The sequence below is a fragment of the Cinclus cinclus genome, chromosome 4, assembly GCF_963662255.1.
Source record: "Cinclus cinclus chromosome 4, bCinCin1.1, whole genome shotgun sequence".
NCBI classification, from domain to species: Eukaryota; Metazoa; Chordata; class Aves; order Passeriformes; family Cinclidae; genus Cinclus; species Cinclus cinclus.
This window is the reverse complement of record NC_085049.1, coordinates 33,438,621-33,457,930: the sequence shown is the minus strand read 5'-3', so window position 1 is coordinate 33,457,930 and position 19,310 is coordinate 33,438,621. Positions and strand designations below refer to the sequence as shown.

General features: G+C 39.3%; 1 protein-coding gene across 1 annotated transcript in view; it reads left to right on the top strand.

Annotated features, from left to right (window-relative positions):
* Positions 1–19,310, top strand: part of CPED1 (cadherin like and PC-esterase domain containing 1) — a 141,720-nt gene that overhangs the window by 36,527 nt on the left and 85,883 nt on the right. Inside the window, exons 5-6 of the mRNA XM_062491067.1 lie at positions 10,647–10,803; positions 12,298–12,466. Coding sequence (XP_062347051.1) covers positions 10,647–10,803; positions 12,298–12,466 — 326 coding nt within the window. The remainder of the gene's footprint in view (positions 1–10,646; positions 10,804–12,297; positions 12,467–19,310) is intronic.

The following is a 19,310-nucleotide window of genomic DNA, read 5'->3' as shown; positions in this document are numbered from 1 at the left end:
AACCACAAACACAAGAAGGATTTACTACACACAGAGCTTCCTCTTTAAAATATGTGCATTTTCAGTGCTGTCCATAAATATGGGATAAGCCATTTTGTATATGACCCTTCTATTTAGTTCTGTGTTTTCTCCTATACTGGGTTTACGTGGCAAGCTTTTGGTAGTAGGGGGCCACAGAAGTGACTTTTGTGGGATGCTACCAGAAGCTTCCCTTAAGTCCAGCAGAGCCAATGCCAAGATGGCTTTGGTGCTGGTCAAAACTGAGCCCATTAACTGTGGTGGTAGCACCTCTGGGATAACATATTTAAGAAGGGAAATAAAACAATTGCACAACAGCACTTGGAGAGGTTAGTGAAGAAGGAGTGGGAGGAGGTGCTCCAGGCACCAGAGCAGAGATTTGCCTGCAGCCTGTGGAGCAGCCCATGGTGTGACAGCTGTGCCTCTGTAGCCCATGGAGGTACATGGGGGAGCAGAAATCCACCTGCAGCTCATGGAACACCCAGGGCCAGATGAGGTGGATGCCTGAAGGAAGCTGTGACCCTGTGAAAAGGCTCCTGGCAGGACTCGTGGAGAGAGGAGCCCATGATGGAGTAGTCTGTTCCTCAAGGACTGCACCCCATGGGAGGGACCCACTCTGGAGCAGTTCATGAAGAACTGCAGCCTGTGGGAAGGACTTTTCTTGGAGAAGTTCACAGAGGGTGAAGGGACCCCGTGCTGGAGCGTGAGGAGTCCTCCTGCTGAGGAGAAAGGAGCAGCAGAGGCAATGTGTGATGAACTGACCACAGCTCCCATTCCTCTCTCCCCGCATCACTGCAGGGAGGAGGATGTAGTGACTCAGGAGTAACATTGAGCCTGGGAAGAAGGGAGGAAAGGAGGGAAATTGTTCAAGATTTAGTTTTATTTCTTCTCATCCTACTCTGGTTTGATTGGTAATAAAATCATTTAATATCCACACATTTTTTGCCTATGATGGTAATTAATGAGTGATCTCTTCCTATCCTGACTCACAAGCATTTCATGACAGTTTCTTTTGCCTGTCCAACTGAATGATAGAGAGGCTTTGGTGGGCACCTGGCATATAACCAGGGTCAACCTACCACATCTTGTCTTCAGGGAAGGGCCATTTGTAAGCATCTTATTCCTTATGTATACTTCTAGTGCTTTCCTGGAAAAGAGAAAAGGCTTTGTGGCTGATATTGGAATCCCATTGAAATCAAAGCAATACATGTGCTTTGAAGTAGGGATCAGAATCTTAGCCACACAGCAAAGGATGATTATTCTAGCACTCCGCTGAGGAACTATCATACAGAGAAAAGCACATCCCTCACTTTTCTGTTACCAATACAAAAGGTTTTGAACCTAAATTAGCTGAAGTATTTTAAAGTAAAAATAAAATTAAAAAAAATCTGTCTTAAATCTAGGTATCTCCACATCAGCTTATGGCCTAGGGCTGAGATAGCTATTTTAACACAAGGTTCTCATGACACTTAAGATGCTATGGAGAGTCCAGCATGCCCAGTAGAACGGGCAGATTCAGCACAGGACTCATTTCCTTTTGGTCCAGCAGCTAGAGGTTCAGAGCCTGTGGTATCCTAAATGGCAATAGATGTCTGTCTATTTGTGGATGCTGAATGCAACACTTGATATTTAGAGTAAGCAAGCCCAGAAGAGCATTTATTTTCATCATAATTCAGGGTCAGATTAATTGCTCCACACTGACTGTATAGACTACACTGATGTACCCTGACAGGAATGGGAACTTAGACTGTGGTACACAGTGGGGTCATCTCTGTATAGACCAGACCTTGGTTTCAACCCATGAATTAATCCCATTCAGTATCACTGGATATGTGACATGTAATTTAGAATGAGTGGAACTCATCCATAAAAGGTGAAATTAGAATCAGAATGGTAAATAATTTGATTTCAGGTTCAGTGGACAAAAAGGCATAAGTTATAGCAAGCTAGTCTAGAGGTGAGACTTGAGATACTCCTCCTTCCATTCATTTGAAAAAGCCAGCTCCTTCCACTTTATTTTTCTTTTTGCTTGCATTTTCCAACAGATTTTTCCTTCCAACAACAGCAGAGTTGTCAATTAGCAGGATTTGTTTGATCCACAATTTAAAATTTATTCACAGAAAGAACAGTTGTCATCAGTATTTCCTCCACAGAACAGTTTATTTCCTTTCAAATCGGTAATGTACTTTCAGTCTTGTGTGTTTGAGTCAACAGGGTTTCTCTGCAATTCCTGTTAAAGAGGATTGGTTGGTTTGTTATTACTGTCATTTAGTCAGCCTTCAAGGAGCCAAGCAATTTCCTGTAAAAGTGAAAACACAAAGAATTATGTTCTCTAATTAAAGACATAGTAAGTTGTAGAAAGAAACACCAGGCAGCAAGGCTGAGAAAATGGGATTACAGGATTTACTGTGGCTATGGCAGTGTTGATGTTGATAAGCCATGGTAAAGTGGTTTGGGGTTTTTCTAATGTCATTTTATTTCTTGTTGTGCAACTCTTAAACTGTTAGGCTTTGTATTTAAGACAGCAACACCCATTCTCATAGCCCTGTTGTATAGGAAAGGAAATGATTTATGCAAAATATTAGGCCAGTGCTTGTTTCTTTGCTCTTTCTCTCTAATGGAAAATATTTTTGTCAGTCTGACATTTCATATTGCTTCTATCTCTGTGGGGTGGGGAGAAACAATGCACCTACCAGTGATGACTGCTTTTTAGGAAAGAAGCTGGAAAGGGAAAAAAGTTAGGCAAATCAGTCTGGAAGAAGCCTAGAGGAGCAAAAAGGTCAAAATTACATGCTGTGTGTGGATAAATTGGATTACCATTGAAGACAGGATTGCTGGAAGATGGGCATGTGGCAATGGATATGTGATGAGGTGTAACAATAGTAATAGATCTTAGACTTCAACATGGAAGACTACTTGCTGCACAGTCTGAGAGGATTGTTTGAACTTCTGCTTTTGCAGGGCAATTGGCCCAGATTTTACTCAAGTGCCTGGTGTCTGCTCACTGTATGGGACTTGGACCTTGAGAAGGTTCTGATATAGCTAATGGATAAGCAAGGAAGGCTCCTGGAATTTATTGCTCAGGTCAGAAAAAGTTCTAGTGGTCTGGAAATTAAATCTTCCTGCAAATGACTCAGACCTAGAAACTCTCTGAGGCTGAAAAATGACTGTCAAAGAGATTTCAGGCATTCACACCTGGTAACCCACCATATGTGGGCTTAGAACTGGGCTTGGCTGCCTCCTGGAACTACTCCTAGCCAAGAGATGGAGAGGACTAACATCCACAATGTGTGCAGAATTGCCCAGGGCATGGGAAAGGCATCCTGATGTATGCACAACAAATACTGCATTTGACAGGTTTTGCCTGGGGAAGTTGTGGAACTGCTTATAGCGTTGCTTACCTAGTTTTCCTGTTCCCTAAAGAATCCAGATTAGTCTGTCTTTCCATGTAAGCATATGTCTCATTTCATCACCTCCAGTGCCCAGTCTGTGCCATACATAGCTGTTTTCTCTACACATGCAATTCATTGATCCTTTTTTTAAGTAATTATTTTGCCATATGCCTTCCTTCTGTGTTTCTGTTTATTAGTGTCACTAGTGCAGAGATTTTATGAGTGTCTGCCAGCCTTGTATGCTCCTATGATCTCCTGCTGGGCTGGCCAGCAGTGTTAATCACACAGAAGGTCTTAGGATAGGTATGAGCCTAATGAAATTGTACGGGAGGGAGAGCCAAGACAGTCCAGCTGTGTGACTGTGCTCCCATTCTGTGATGTATTTATGGTCTGGTGCTAACCCTGTGCTAGCTTTCCTCTCCTGCTGCCCATCTGCAGTGTCCTTGGGTTACTCTGGAGTCAGCATGAAAGATTTTGACCTGAGGGTAGAAAGCAAGACACAGTAGAGCCACGTGTGGGAGAGAGAAGTTATAGATCAAATTTATTTTCTGTTGTAACAATTCAATATCTCTGAGACAGGAACCTAAATTTTTATTGAGAGATGTATTTATTTTGGCAGCTGGCCCTTATAAATATTTGTACACCAGTTTTGATCAGGTTTGTGCCTATTACCTTTGTGCTACTGAAGTTAATAAGAGCCTCAAGAGTGGCAAATAAAACCAGCATTTGATTTTTTTCCACTTAATTTGGAAAATTAATAGCAGTGTCAAATCTCAGCTATGCAAGAACAACAACGTAACAGAAAATACTAATAGTTTGAAAAGAAGTAAAGTGGCTAAATTAGTTAATTACTTGGCCTATAGTGTTCTGTATTCTGCCCTGTCACTAGTACAGAATTGCAGCTTGAATCATGCAACAGTCAGCCATCATTTTCACTGGGTTGCTTTTTCCAAAGTTTTATAGCTTGTCTGTGTAATTAAGTTCTAGTATGAAGAGTGCACACAGAATAAGAGCCTCTCTAAAAAATATTGGAAAAAAAATGGAAAAAAACCTCTAACTTTAACTCATAGGATGCTTTTGGAATGAAGACACAAACACTATACTTAATACTGTAAATACTCTTTCTCATGCACAGTCCAAAATAGAGAGGCAAAAACCATGGTAAGTGATTAATCTAAACTGAAGCTGTATTTGTTGATATTTCCAAAGGGAAGAATAAACAGCATCATACAAATGTAGCACTGTCATAATTTTATCTTTTTAAGTCTGAAACTTTACAGTTCATTTCAGTGGATTTCAACCCACAATTTAAATTAATTTACCTCTAGATCTGTTTTACTATGAATTGTTTGGTTTTTTAGCACTAAACCTATTTAGGACAGTTTAAACTTCCAGAAATTACAAGTAGTTTGACATTTCTTAATTCTAAATATACAGAGTGTGCTGCTTTGAGATTAAGTGTATTACAGAGGGTGGGATCACTGCATTTTTTAAATGTGAAAAGCTTTTAAGGGCAGCTGAATCAGAACTCAGCAGTGGGCAGGATATTGGACTTACATCAATGTTGACATTGCAAATAAAGCTCGTAATGCATATCAAGACCATCAGATACTAGATTTCAAGCAAGAAACCATATTCCAGTGAACCCAATGCAAATTTTTCCAGGACTTCACTGGGGACCAGGATTGCCCCTAGTGTTTCTAGTTTGCTTCAAATATTCATCATCTACTTTGAGTTTCACAGCCACATTTTTCTAAATGCATAGGTCATAAAAATAAAGTGCTAAAGGTTCTCTGTCTTTCTTTAGCAACCTCAGGGCATAGTGTCTAAGCCATAGTACATTACCAGTCTTTGTTTCAGTGTTTTCATCCAAAAATCAAATAGGTAACAAGAGGTGATTGAATGGGATAGATTTGCTTTCTGTGAGAAGTCTCAAGGCATGTAGTGGCAGTAGTTCAAGTGAAATAATCCATCCTCCAAAATCAAGACTGAAAAATGGAAAAAATTGCATTTTCAATGCTAATTGATTTCACAGTTACACAGGTTAAAGTGGGTTGCTGTACCTGATTTAGCCAAAGGTTACTTGGCTTAATTTTGATCAAAATTCCTTGTCCTGGAGGATTCAGAAGTCTGCCTAAGAATCTGTGAAAGCTTTTTAGGCATCCCCTGATGTGGAGCAATCTTTGCAGCTGTTAAACACACCTTTTCAACCTACAGAGGCTGGAAAATTGCCCAGCTGTAAATTCTAGAAGAGGACCAGGTTGTAGCAATACAGCTTGCCTTGTCTGTATCACAGATAAGCTCTTTGTGCTCTAGCAGCCCACACCAGAGCAGAATGCAATATGGAGTTCTTCTAACTCACGGAGGTGCCCTGTAGGAATGCAAACCTCCCAGGCTGACAGAAAGGACCTGTTATCTGTAGTTCCATAATATTGCATTGTAGAAACTGACAAATGACATGAAGTGCCATTCTCTCTCTCTCTCTTTTTTTTTTTTTTTTTTTTTGTCAGAGAGTTGAGGCTCCTGCTGAAAACAGACTACCCCTATGAAAATCTAGGAAGACATTCATAAGGCTTCTATGCAGATGGAAAGGCTGCTGTATAGTTTCAGCATCAATGTACTTTAAGTTGCTAAAGCAATGTTATTCCTGCTAAAAAGAAAAGCAATCCAATGAATACCTTGCAAGTACAAATGTGCTGAGTTTACAATTTCGTTTATAAAAGAAATCAACAATGTGCTGGGCTCAGAAAAAAGCACAACACTTGTTGCATTTCATTCAATCTCTAGCTTTGTTCTTCATTAAATAACCGGGAGCTCCCAAAGTGACTCAATTGCTCTTGAAATGTTTGTAGATGGGCACTTGAGAAACAAAATTACCTTTTTCTCACAAACAATAGTCTTAATTGTTCCTTGCTCCATGTTTGAAGGATGTAAAATATAGTCTATTTGATCTTGTACAAAGTAAGAAATTAACTAAAAACTCATATCATAACCTTCCTTGTAACATCAAAGGATAGTATAGAAGAAAGATAAAGAAGAGGACATTTTCTCATTCATCTTCTATTTCTTTCTCTTTCAACCATACATTGCTTAGTTCAACAAGTAGGGTGTTCTTCTGCTGAATTCCTTGCCTTTGTAGATCACCAGATGTTCGTGTTAACCTAAGTGTTCCATTTACCACCAGTCCAGGTGGCTGCACCCTGGCTTTGCTCTAGGAATTATTAATTTGTCCAAATGTACTTCTAGCTCTTGGAGGACCCTTTGGTCAGCCACACATTGCAACTCTTAAATCAGCTATTCTTTATTGTGTATGTGTTAAATCTCACGTTACACTTAAGAACTCTGAGCCAAAGACAAGTAAATAACTCGTGAGCTGGAGATGAGGGAGGAAAGAGCAAGAAGTCATAGCTGTGTAAAACACTTGAAAGGCCTGATCAGATCTCAGTGAGGCTGCTGCTCTAGGGATCAGTTGTCACTGTCAACTGATCTGTTTGGCTGTTGTGCTTTGAGAGATTGCAGTTGTCAGAACAGTATCTGCCTCTGGTTCGTGTCACCAAGAGGTGGTTAATTTTTTTTTTTTGGTCTAGAGTTGTTGACTTGACTTAGTAGATTTTTTACCTTCTCTTTGCATATGCCATGCAGCTGTTCTTATGTCTCAGGTCTGTGTTTTACCTGCTGCTGTGGTTAATCTGTGAATTCAGGTGAGAACATGTAGTGGCCTCCTTCCTCATCACCATGGCTTCATAGTGAGCACCCCAGGCAGAGGTAAAGTGGTGGTGCTGTCGGTGTTTTCAGTGGTACCATTCCAAAGATATCAGCATCAGAAAACTTCTTCAAGCCAGAATTTCAAGGAAATGAAACTTTGTGGATTTTTCGAAGTGAAAGCAGGTATCCAGCCATAAGTTTTTTCTTTACATTGGAATATCAAAAATGGCAGCAACAAAAAGTACTTGTGGCAAAGCCTGCAGCTGCTCCTCAGGAAAAACAGCACTTTGTGTAACATTTCCATTACTGCATAGCCACTGTAAAAAGAAAGATTATCTTCTTTTGTTTATTTTTTTCCTTTGATGTTTAGAGTCTGCCACAAAAATGACGATTTACAAATTACAAATGATGCAATTTGGAATTTTGAAAGAGGGAATGTAGTCTGGACATAGTATTAGGTGCTGGGACTCTTTCTAACTTGGTTTTCCAAGCTTCCTGACACATCAACTGCTGAGCCTGCTTCACCTCTTCCACTATAAAATGTTGATGTTGTTTATGAACTTCAAGAGGGCTGCTTAATTAACAACAGCTTGTAGAGTGATTTCAAGATGGAAAAACATGGCAATTACTGCAAACAGTAAAGGCACTGCAGAGTAATTTTCATTGATGATAAAGTTGATTAACAAATACCCAGCTCTAATAAACACTGTTACTGCTTTTGAGTGCAGGAGCAGGTGAAGAGTTGCCATGAGAACTGATGCATCTAAGTGTGCTCAGTTCAACACTACTGATGTCTCTTTATTATTATGATAATTGTGTTCATTGATTGCTAGGAGTAGATTTAGTAAAGTGAGGAACTCTCACTCCCTCTTAACTCTGCCTGATTGTGTACATGCTCTGTGTCATCTCAAAGGAGTAAGCGCCTAGTGACAGTCTCACTTCTTCTTAGAGCCCCCTTGTGATGGAATGTCTCCCAGGGGGTTGCCAACACAAAACCAATAAAGGGGTGCAAGGCACCATACAAACAGAATGCTTTATAGAAGAGGCATAATTTATAAGCATTGCCTGTAGCAGCCTAAGGCCTGGGGTCTAAGTCCTGGCTGCCACTGATGTACCCAGATAGGGAGTTCCACAAGGAACAGCCTCTCCTGGCATCTCAGGCAGGCTTCAGCCACGAGGTACCAATATGCAAGCTAGGCCTGAAGTTCAAGCCATCAGGTCTTACAGTGATTTCAGCTCAAAGTGATTTCAGCTTGGCTTGCAAGGTACCTTTGGCCGGTGCAGAGAGATGAGAGTGGGAGCGCTGTGTATAGGTTCTACAGGGTTCTTGATTGTCTTCTGCGAAGGGGAGTCCAGGGACAGCAGCATTCCACTGAACTGGGTAAAAGCAGGGGTTTTTATAGGGAAGGTATGGTTTGACAGAATGACCAGTGGTTTAGGGCTAAGGAAATACGACCAATAGTGTTACAAGGAGATAATTCGGGGTCCAAAGTGAAGAGAAGGGTCTCAGCCTAGTCACCGTGACTAAGCAATTCTTATCTAGGGGATAGTTCTCCAAGGAGGCCTTGTGAGGGGCCTTGCTCCCTCCACAATTGCCCTTTTTTAGTTTTCAATGCTAATCATCAGCACCATGAAATTTATTTTAACCTTCTCTTTCTTAAGACATGGCAGGCCAGCTGTGTTTTTCATTTGTGCCTTCCCATTTGTTTTAATTTGTTTTACTCCAAGAAATGGTCCACTGGGTAGTAACAAACAAATTAATGTCAAAATAATCTTTTTCTTTCCCTGAAACAGCTAAAACTCTCATTTAAGAGGGATAAATACAGGTACACAAACCTCATCTCATTATTTTCAAACTCTGTCTTGTGAGTTGTTACTTATTGCTTTAGCAGCACAATTAGAAGCATGTTTTTAAAAGGAAAAGACACATTGCTTTCTCTTGTAAGAAAAAGGGCTTGTACAGCCCTTATCTGCCGTATTGTTATGTTCAGTAAAATGTTTACTTTCTTCTAAGTAGTGAAAGTGATGCATAGGTGTAGTTACATGAGAGCATTGCTAATTGCCATGGTGAAATGACACTGTCTAGCTACAGAGTAGAAATGCCCTTGTGTCTTTACATGAAGTCAGATATGGAAAAAAAATACAACTTGATTTTAAAGATCTGGTTCCTATGCATATTCAGAAGCAAGTCTGCTAAATAATTTATTTAATGGGAGTTTACTCTCTTCCTCCTGTTGTCACTAACAGTGAAGTTAGTGACAACAGCAGAGGAGTCTGCTTTTGTCACTGTACCATCAAAAAACAGGTAGTTACTTGCAAAGTTCAAATCAGTTATGATGCATAACACAACAGAAGGATGTCAGTGTGAATATAATGTGAGCATGATGTGTTCCATTAAATAACTGCTTGGTTTTGATTATTAGAGCCTTTAATGCTGCTAAATGGTGCATGTAAGGCAGAGGACCAGATTAATTCTAGATCCTAGTTGAGAGTGGAAGATTGAGCAGAGCTGGTCTGATCAATGGCCAATAAATACAGATAATCACAGTGTTATTTTAATAGGCTCTCTGGGAAAATAAATAGGGTGGGGTTTTTTTAATGTCTCTTTATAGCTCATCACAAGGAAAACAACTTCAGTTTTATTTTTCATTTCATGCACCAAAATTGAGAGTGCATGCTTTAGAAAAGAAGCTCTACAAATAAATTTGTAACATAGCACAATGCAATATGTCATTAAAAAAGAAAAGTAATAGGGTTTGGAAATAATTTGATTTTTCCTGACCATTGCTTAAGAACTTGAAATGTGAGGTGTGTTAATGAAAACTACCCTGTGTGAAATAATGACACAACATGAGGGCTTTGTGCCTTTTTTATCAAGCACAGTAAAAGCAGAAAATACATACCACCTGATCTCACATCACAATATTTTGATTACTATTAATAGTCACATGCTTCAGTAAGCTTGAGAACTGCGATACATCAGTCCTGCCCCCACTGTGTTTGGTGGCAGAAATAAGACTCCCATAGGTTTCAGTACATGCAAATTGTAGCCTTAATGGTGAACATAGAAAAAAGGATATGTGCTTATTTATTGAGCTATGTTATTCCAGTAGCAAAGTCCCTTGGCCCTTAGTCAAAGAAATTTCTTATCCCCATTAACTGTAATTAGTCCTCCATGAGAAACTAAATTTTGGTATTCTATATTTGGAAATTAAGGATTTTTTTTTTTTTAAGAAGGAAAAAGGGGATGCTTTCTGTATGCAGTATTGCTGCACTCACCTCTAAAGTGGGAATTGCAGCTAAACCTTTCTGCTTGCAGCTGGAAGGGGGTGCTTGGTGGGGGTGAAACTCTGTGCTAGCAGATCCAAAAAGGTTTATTGTCTTAGCATTTGTTAGTTTACATTTTCATCAGATATTGGTAGCTCCTCTCTGTCTATTGTGTCTTATACATTTAATTCTTAGCAGCAGGAGTCCATCCCTGCTTTCAATGCTCCGCTGACTTCCTTTCTCATCTCCTTGGTACTTTTTCAGACCTGCAACTCCCACTTGTCACCCAAGACTGTTCTGGTCAGCCTGGACTGTCAAGGGCCAGCACCACAAGAAATGTGTCCCAGGGCAGTGCAATCACTGAGCAGGCACGTGCCTCCCATCTGCAGCACTGGTGGAAACAAAGCATGAACACAAAGCCGTAAGTTAATTATAACCCACCCTCAGAAACTGCAAGTGCTTCAGCACACAGTTATTTGGGAGTCAAGGATGAAGAATGCAGTAAAAGAGGAGACCACAGCAGATGGAGCGCTTGGATGTATTGCATCTTGTACTTGCAGAATGTTTGTTTCTGTATTAGGCAATTTTGCACATGTTTTGGGTATAATGTCTAAGTCTTTATGTTGAGATGTTGAGGCATTGAAGCATCTCGACAGATAAATGCAGACCCAGAGACACCCCTGAATCTTTAGGCCTCATGGTGGCTGAGCTGTTTCCTGCTCCTACCCCTGCTTTACCCATACCACACACCTACGTATTTAGTGCTTTGAACAGAGATCCCCTTTAAGGTGAAGAACCAAGAAGTACTTGATAATTTGTTATCAAGTCCTGTTTCTTACATCACAGTATTTAACAAATTTTATGTTCTGAGGACCTGCTATTCTGCAGAGAGGAGAAAAAAATTCTCTTTAAGATAGATGTTATTAGACTTACTGAACAGATAGCAAAATTGAGGTCTGGAAAGGCCACATATTGCCAAAAATTGCACAGAAGTTGAAGAAGAGCCCCTTTTCTTTTACCAGTAATCAGTCTTAGAGACCCATAATTTCTATAGTCATCTTCCCATTGAATTTTCCATTAGGTAAACAGATACTCAGAGATTTTAACAAACAGATTAATAATGCCATTGTGAATATGCACAAGTACAGCTCAGATTTGCCCAATGAATGAGCTTTTAAATAATAGGTTTTTTCTTGGGTTTGCTTTTTTTTCTGTTCTGTTTCTATGGCTGACTCTCTTTATGTGTACTATGGGAGCTGTAGCCCAGGTTTTAGAGAGCTGTGTCACTTATTAAACAAAGTTGTTTGCAAAATTCTTAGGTTTAGCTGATTTGTTATGGGTTGTTTCTAGGTATCCTAGTCTTTCATAATATTTGGAATGATTGTAAATGGCTTTCATTAGGGGAAGTGTGCAGCACCACTTGTTTCTGTCCCTTTATTACAGAAGAAAGTGCTAACAATACTGCAGTCTTTCCATAGGGTTGGGTGGGGGTGCTCTTCTGAATTCACTAAAAATCAGCATTAAAAAGGATACCTTGACTATGCATTTCTGTTATTTACGATGTTTGGATTTCTTCAGTATTTAATTTAATCTTAAGTTAATCTTCCACTCTGAATATCCTGGATTTGTAACACTTAATTATTCTCACAATGCAGTTACCCATATGTACTCTCAAACATCCCTCCCTCCAAATATAGTTGCTTCCTGTGTTTGGAAACTAAGAGTTAAAAATGCTGAAATCAGTAAAATGACTTGATATAAATCTTTGTTCCAGTCTACTTGATTTAATGTGTTGCTTAACTTGGGGGAAAATTGGCTAATTTCCTATTTCTACTAATGTCACTATTTCACTGTTTTCTTATAGCTCATTTTCAAAATAACTGTATTAATTCTACATATTTTTATTACTTTCCAGGAATCAAGTATCAACTACATCAGACCACAAGGACATCCTTAAAGCTCAAGACCTTTCTGTAATCATCAAAGCATATGTGCTTGTGACATCCTTAACACCTCTACGGGCATTCATTCATTCAACCACCACTGTCTGGCATCCACCCAAGAAGAAACATTTTACCCTAAAGGTAAAACATGTAATTTCCTCAGTTTTCCATCTTTCAGGCAAAGTACCTAGACAGAAAACTAGAGAATATCTTTCTTCTCTTTTAGCCCTTTGTTATTAGCAGTCCACAGACCACAGTGACTACTCTTCTAATGTACAGTTTTAATTTCTCAGAACAAGTGGGGTTTTCTTCATGAAGCAGGAAAGTATTGCCTGTGCACTGGGGGCCTGGGATTTGCATGTCTCCAAGCCCATTTTTATTGGTGACATTTGACAGCAGTTGCAAGATCAGAGTTTTCTCTAAAGCACAGCAGTGTGAGTGCTGCCAAAGAGTAGCAACTTTTGCTGGGATATTGACAGTGTTGTGGAAAGGGAAAGCAAATATTTAAAGCAGTTTGTTTAGATTTCTTTTTTAGGTGCAGTAAAACTGACTAGAAGAGGGTCAGGGCACTTCTAAATAAGAGGAAGGAAGTATACCATGGGTAGGGTGGTTCCCCAGTGGTCTCAATTTTATGAAGAAGGATGTTTCATATGTGCCTTAGATTAATTCTGGACATCTCCGAGTGTGTGGAGATACCCCTCTCTCTCCACATCTTGCTTGCTCAGCAGTCCCATGGATTTGCAAATATTCTTTCCCATTCCTTTCTTCTTCTAGCTGGGGACTGTGCTTGTAACACATCAGCTCTTTGTGAAGAAGCTACAGTTGTGCTGCTGCTTCTTCCCTTTTGAAGAATTAAGGTCACAATGTGACAGTGATTTCCTGAGGTCACATAGATCAGCTCCTGCAACAGCTGTTAAAGGATGGGTGTGTTTTGCCTGTGCAGCCGTCTTGGGGTGGGAGTGGGTTACAGCTTTGGATCAGTCTGAGTGTTGTGGTATCACTGTCAGGACTGTTGATGATATCAGCCATTTGGTACATTCTACAATTTTAGGTCTTGCCAAGTGGAGCACCTAGTTTAAGCTCATTATCTAATTCTAGTCATTGGAGAAACAGACACCTCTAGAGAACAAATAATCCCACTTAATTTAAACACCAGTTTTGGAATGAGTTTCCCAGTGAAAGTGTTTGCTTCCTTTTATGGGCTATGACATTCTTAGAGAACATGCCAAATTCTGGATTGCCAAAATTAGGTGAGCTGAATCTACTTCTCTCTTCGCCCCCCACACTTAAGCTATGGAAGCCCATGGAGATGCATTACTTTGCCATGTATTTTCCTCCATTTACATTTATGAAGAGTAATGGTCACTTGCTTTCAAACCCTGGGATTCAGTTTTGCTTTATGTTTATTAAAATAGCACAATATCCAGCAGCAATACAGTTGCAGCTGAAGTAGGAACTACTTTGAAGGCTAGTAGTCATTAGTAGTTGTGATATGGCTCTGAAAAAACAATTCCCACTGAGGGAAGTCTGTTGAACAGGGTGCCAGCCACCATTTACAGAGCACTTTGGCAGCTGAAGAAGCAATAAAAATGATAGATGGAAGTAGCAGTGCATCTACAGGGGTTCCAATCTGTTTACTGCTGTTGTGACATTATGCCTTCCATAGCTTCAGACAAACTCATCAAAATTGTGAGAAATACACAAAAGATAGGCACCATTTGTGAAAGAAAGCACATTTGTAGTGATGTAGAATATTGAAATGCAAATTAACAAAATTATGGAAAATGGAGGGTGTAAGGCTGCCTCTCAGCACAGTGTACCCTGTAAAGAAGGGGGCAGGAGCAGGGAGACACTGGGAATTCATAGAGTGGCTAGAAAGCACTACTGGGAAAATCATATAGAGGGTCTGTGCCTGATGCAGAGGGAACAGGCAGGTCACCCATCAGAAAATACTTGGTAGAAGGTATGAATTCAGCCATTGATATCCTTTGTTAAGAGATTTTGTCAAGTTTCTCATAAACTTCATGGAGCCCTCCATTACTTGCCAGTGTGACATACAATGCCAGGAGAGTGATCTCTCCCAAAGTGGCCAGTGGAGCAATGCATGCTTGTACCAGCCAAAGAGCCTGGTCCAGAAAGCTCCTAAGCTTCAAGTTTCTGCTAGCTCTATTGTGTAGGATGGAAATTGCCACACCTTGAAGCTTCAACCTGTCAATAATCTATACAGACAGAATCCTCAAGACCTGTTTTTCCACTGATTGACAGAATACCCACTGGGGACTCAACATTCCTAGAGAGGAGACTTTGGTCTGGAAAAATTTGCCAGTGTTTTTCCACAACTGACTGAGTTTTGTTTTTAATTATTTTTTTTTAAATGCAGAGATGAAAGTAATTTCAATTATCTGCTTTCAGTAATGTTATACCATAATTTAGAGACCTCCTAAGTTTGTACAGACCTGTGGTCAGGAAATATTTTCTCATACCAGTATAATTACAACATTTTAAATGAGAAATTCATCCACATTTGTGGCTAACCTAGTTTTGCTATCACAAGCTCAGTATGTTAAATATGTTTAAAATTTGATCTCCCATGCACAACAATGCCTTATGTTTGCTAGGAGTTACTCGAATGTGGGATATATGAAAGAGAGATTTAAAAATAAAACAACTGGAGATGGGGTAGCTATATGATATCAATGGTTGAGAGAAACTGTGTAAAGAAAAAAAAGGAGTTTCATTAAATAATACTGCATTGCCCACTGCCTTTTTGTTACTAAACTACTGTAAATTATTTTTGCAATGCATATTTTCTTTTTATAGTCATAGTGGCATGTCTTCAGAATGATTCCTTGAATAAACATTGGTCAAATGGCAGTTCAGGGAGAGTTCAAGTGTGTTTTGCTCACCAGCTGCCAGGTTTTCTCTGGATTATGCATATTTTAGTATTTCATTTCAGAAAGCAAAAGAAGGTGAATCCTGAGCTGACATGAGGATTTTTTGTGCAGTCAAAGGGTAACAAAAATGCGACTCCAGATTTGGGCCCAGCATGGGAAGATGCAAGAGATGCAGGGGAGAGAATGGCTTTCTACCACACAGATGTTTAGATATGAGGCTTGTGTAATAGCCCTGTTTCTTTGAGAAGAGTTGGAAACCACTTATTTAGACCATCTGTGTGTTGAAAAATTATTAATAAATAGAAGCTTTTTATTTTGCATATTGTACCAGTTAAGGAAAGGTCTCTGTCAATGTATGCAATAATTCCTTTTGTGTTAATCAATATTATGTATGTGTATTGAGAAGAATGCTGACCTCTGAATAATTATCTCTTTTATAGAAGCTAGTGTACAAACCAGTAATTTATGATTAATTATTTCAAGGCTTAATGCACTGCAGTCAGCTTCCTTTGCCCTCCCATTAACTTTTCCCAACCTGATCCCAGTGCTTCATGAAGGGATGTACTTTTGTAGACAGAAGTACCACATCCTGCATCATCACGGAGTGCTCTTCTGTGCTGTCAGCAACTTCCTGTGGCCTCTGCTATGGCTCATCATCCTTTTGCTCATCCAAAATAGACAGTTGCCTCCTGGACTTGAATTCCTTGACTGGTGTTCTTGCATAACCCTTGATGCGCTCAGATGAAACTCTGTTCTTAAGTAATTTTCCAGTTGTGAAGTGCAGTGAGTGTAATTTATTAAAGCAGTTTGCTGTTGCGTTTGCTGTGGTGTGAATCACTGTAACTGTCGCTGAAACTCTCTTTGTGTATTAAGCACTTGGAAACTTGAGTAAATATATATAGATATATATTTCTACTTAACATACATGCAAATAAAACTGGACCCTCACCTTTACATGACATCTATCTTTTAATACGACGTGGCGGTCTGGTTTAGAGCCGGGCATGGTGGAAATTAAGTTGCAGTATTGCCCTCAAGTGGCCAGTTTTGGTACTACTTGAAGTATTTAAAGTGAGATGGAATGCAAACAATACGTACCAATAAAGAGCAAAATGCTTGCAAACAGCGGAAAGGATTGAGATTTCCTCTTTGTTTTATGTTTTTTTGTTTGTTCGTTTGTTTGTTTTCAAATTTCTTATCGTTGCCCTGCCACTTACAGGAGCAAACACACAAGAAGAATTACCATCAATTCTTAATCAATTAGATTGCAGGGTTATTTGGGATTAAAATGAAATTCGCTCATTAGGTTCTGTTAGAATGCTGTAATGCTCTGCTTTCTGGGAGACTGAGTATAATATAAATGCCATCTCTTTTTCTTTTTTTTTTTCTTTTTTTTTTTTTTTCTCCTCATTGTATCTATAATTTCTCTTTTCATGGATATAAGAATGGAAGTCTCTCTGGACTGGGGGTGATCAAAGACATGCTTAGTCTGACACTCTATTTGTGCCAGTGAAGAGAGCATCATCAAACTGTGCAGCAGGACAAACATAAAGTGGTAGTGATCCCTAGGCAGACTATATCTATTTCTGGTAACCTGCCAGGCTAGAAACACAAAACTGGAAGTGGAATATATGTCTGAGTTTTTAATAAGCTCCAGTGGGCTTTTATGCAAACAAATCTCTACTAGATTTTTAAATTTATGAATGCTTTTGGTTTTAGCAAAGTCTTCAAGCAATGATACTGTACAGATTACTTACGTGTTGCTTGAGAAAGAGTATTTGTTTACTATTAAACTTCAGCGAAGTCAAATATAATTTGATTTCATATCTTTAATTCTTGTCTTAAAACAAAGAATAAGAAGTCCTTCCTTCTTTGCTTTCTTCATCTGTGTCAACCTGTCATGCAATGCACAAATAATATTCTTTCTGGAGTTCTTTGCTTTTCTAATTCTGAACATCCCTGTTTAGCTAAGTAAGAGCTTGAGACTGTTTGTCCTCCACAACATGTGGATATGTCATAAGATTTTACACAATTATCCTGGCCCTTAGCTCTCTGGTGTTTTTCTAGTTCACATAACCTCTTGCTTAGGCTATTCAATCAAGTCAGCTCTGTAATTATGCCCTTCTGTGGCTTCCAGCTTTTCTAGACCTGCCTCCTATTATCCTAATTCTTCTCATCTTTCCTTTTTTTGAATTCCAGCTTCACTTATTCAAGCTGATACACTTTTTTGTTCTCATAGCAACCTGGGAAATACTGTTAGTAAATCACCTTTACCTTCCCACTAAGAAGTCAGGGCTGATTTGGGAAACCATCCTTAGTTCAATCTCAGTTGAAAGGCCTAATTTTATCATTGCTGAAGCTGGTGAGTTGCTTTTTGCTTTTGGACTTAGTCTTAAGAGCAAGGAGATTTAGAGAAAAGAAGCCTTTCTCAGGTGGCCTTTTTTCCCTCCATGTAACTAAGTTATGAAAGTGTTAAGGGGAAAGATGTTGGGTTTTTTTGTGAACAATTTTTTTTATGGACAATTTAGTATCATCTTTTAAAAAATATTTTGTAATGAAAAATATATACAGAAGCGGGACATTTAATGTAAAAAATAGTTGGACATTAATGTGATTTCCCCCTTCATCAAGTGTCATGTTAGAGCTGCAGAGAAAGGGCAGATCATAACAATAAATCAGGAGTGGAATACACAGATTTACCTGAAGCTAATGCAATAAACTTATGACAAATTACTGAACCGTTCTCTCTGTGTTTTATTCTGGAACCCTTGGTACATGGTTCATGTGTACATTTTTCTCCCATTACTTAGCCTTTGACTATTTCTGTATGCTCTGGTCAGTGGAAAGGTACACCTGTTCTAGCAGAAAATATAGGAAATAGCTTCATTTCTAAGTATGTTTCTTCCTGTACTTCTGTGTGGAACTAGTTTTTATTCTTGCAGACATGTTAGATATTTAGATACTTCCATACATAAAATCAAGGAGATTCGTGTTTGTGTGTAAACCAGTATTTTTATACCTATGAACAACTACTTAATGCCCAAAAGTATTGGGACCTGGTGAAGAAATTTTACCAAAGATAGATCCAGTAAGAAGAATGAATGTACAAAAGTGAACTGAGAGAATAGAACCTATGTTGAAAATAGAGATTTATTGAATTTATTCAAGTTATTTTCAAGGGACAATTACTATAAGATCTTGAGAGCCTGAAGATCCAGCTGATCAGAAAGATTGCAACAGCTCCAGTACACAGCAGAACAATCTGGAGAGGATACCCTTTGCTACTTCAAAAAGGGTAATGTTTTTGAAACCAAAGGTCATGCTTTCACCCCTCAGACATAAACCTTGCTTTCAACTCTTATCCTGATAACTTTGTCTGCCATGTCATTTTGAAGGCTACTTATAGGAACCAGCAAGGTTTTTCAAAATCAATTCATACAAATACTGTAAAGTAGGGTGTTCTAGATCCCAAAATGTAAACCTCAAAATTGCTTTGAATTATTAAGTAGTGGTCTCTTTTCTTCTACCTTCTTGCCTCTGAGGTAGGTCCAGAGCTCATCTATGCCTCCAAAGGGGAGTTACCATTACAGTTAAAAAATGTAGAAGTTCACATTGTTTAACCAAACCCAGAGGTGTCAAACTGATGATATACAATCAATTGGCAGCCAGTAATTATAATATACCTTCTAAAAAGTTCAGTAACAGAAGGGATAAATCATGATACCAGACGCTTAAAACACTTCATTGAACATTACAGATTTCTAAACATCCTTCTGTAAATACTCCCTGAAACTCTAGTGACATCTGCTCATTCACCCATGTTTATCCAGCCCCTATCTCACAGGCAACACAGGTTACAGACAGTCCTGCTCTCCTGGGATGCAGCTTCCCTTCTTTCGTGCACCTCTGCTTGGAAAAGAGCGGCACCTCGTGCCCATTTCACACACACACCCACGCTGGACCTGTGCCCATCCTTACATCCCAGTATTCCCTGAAGTCCAGGCAGAAGCTGTGGTACTAGCAGGCTGATTTGTGGCAGTGCCTGACCAGGTTTTGGCTGCTGCTTTCTCCACCCTGGGTCTCTCCCCTGC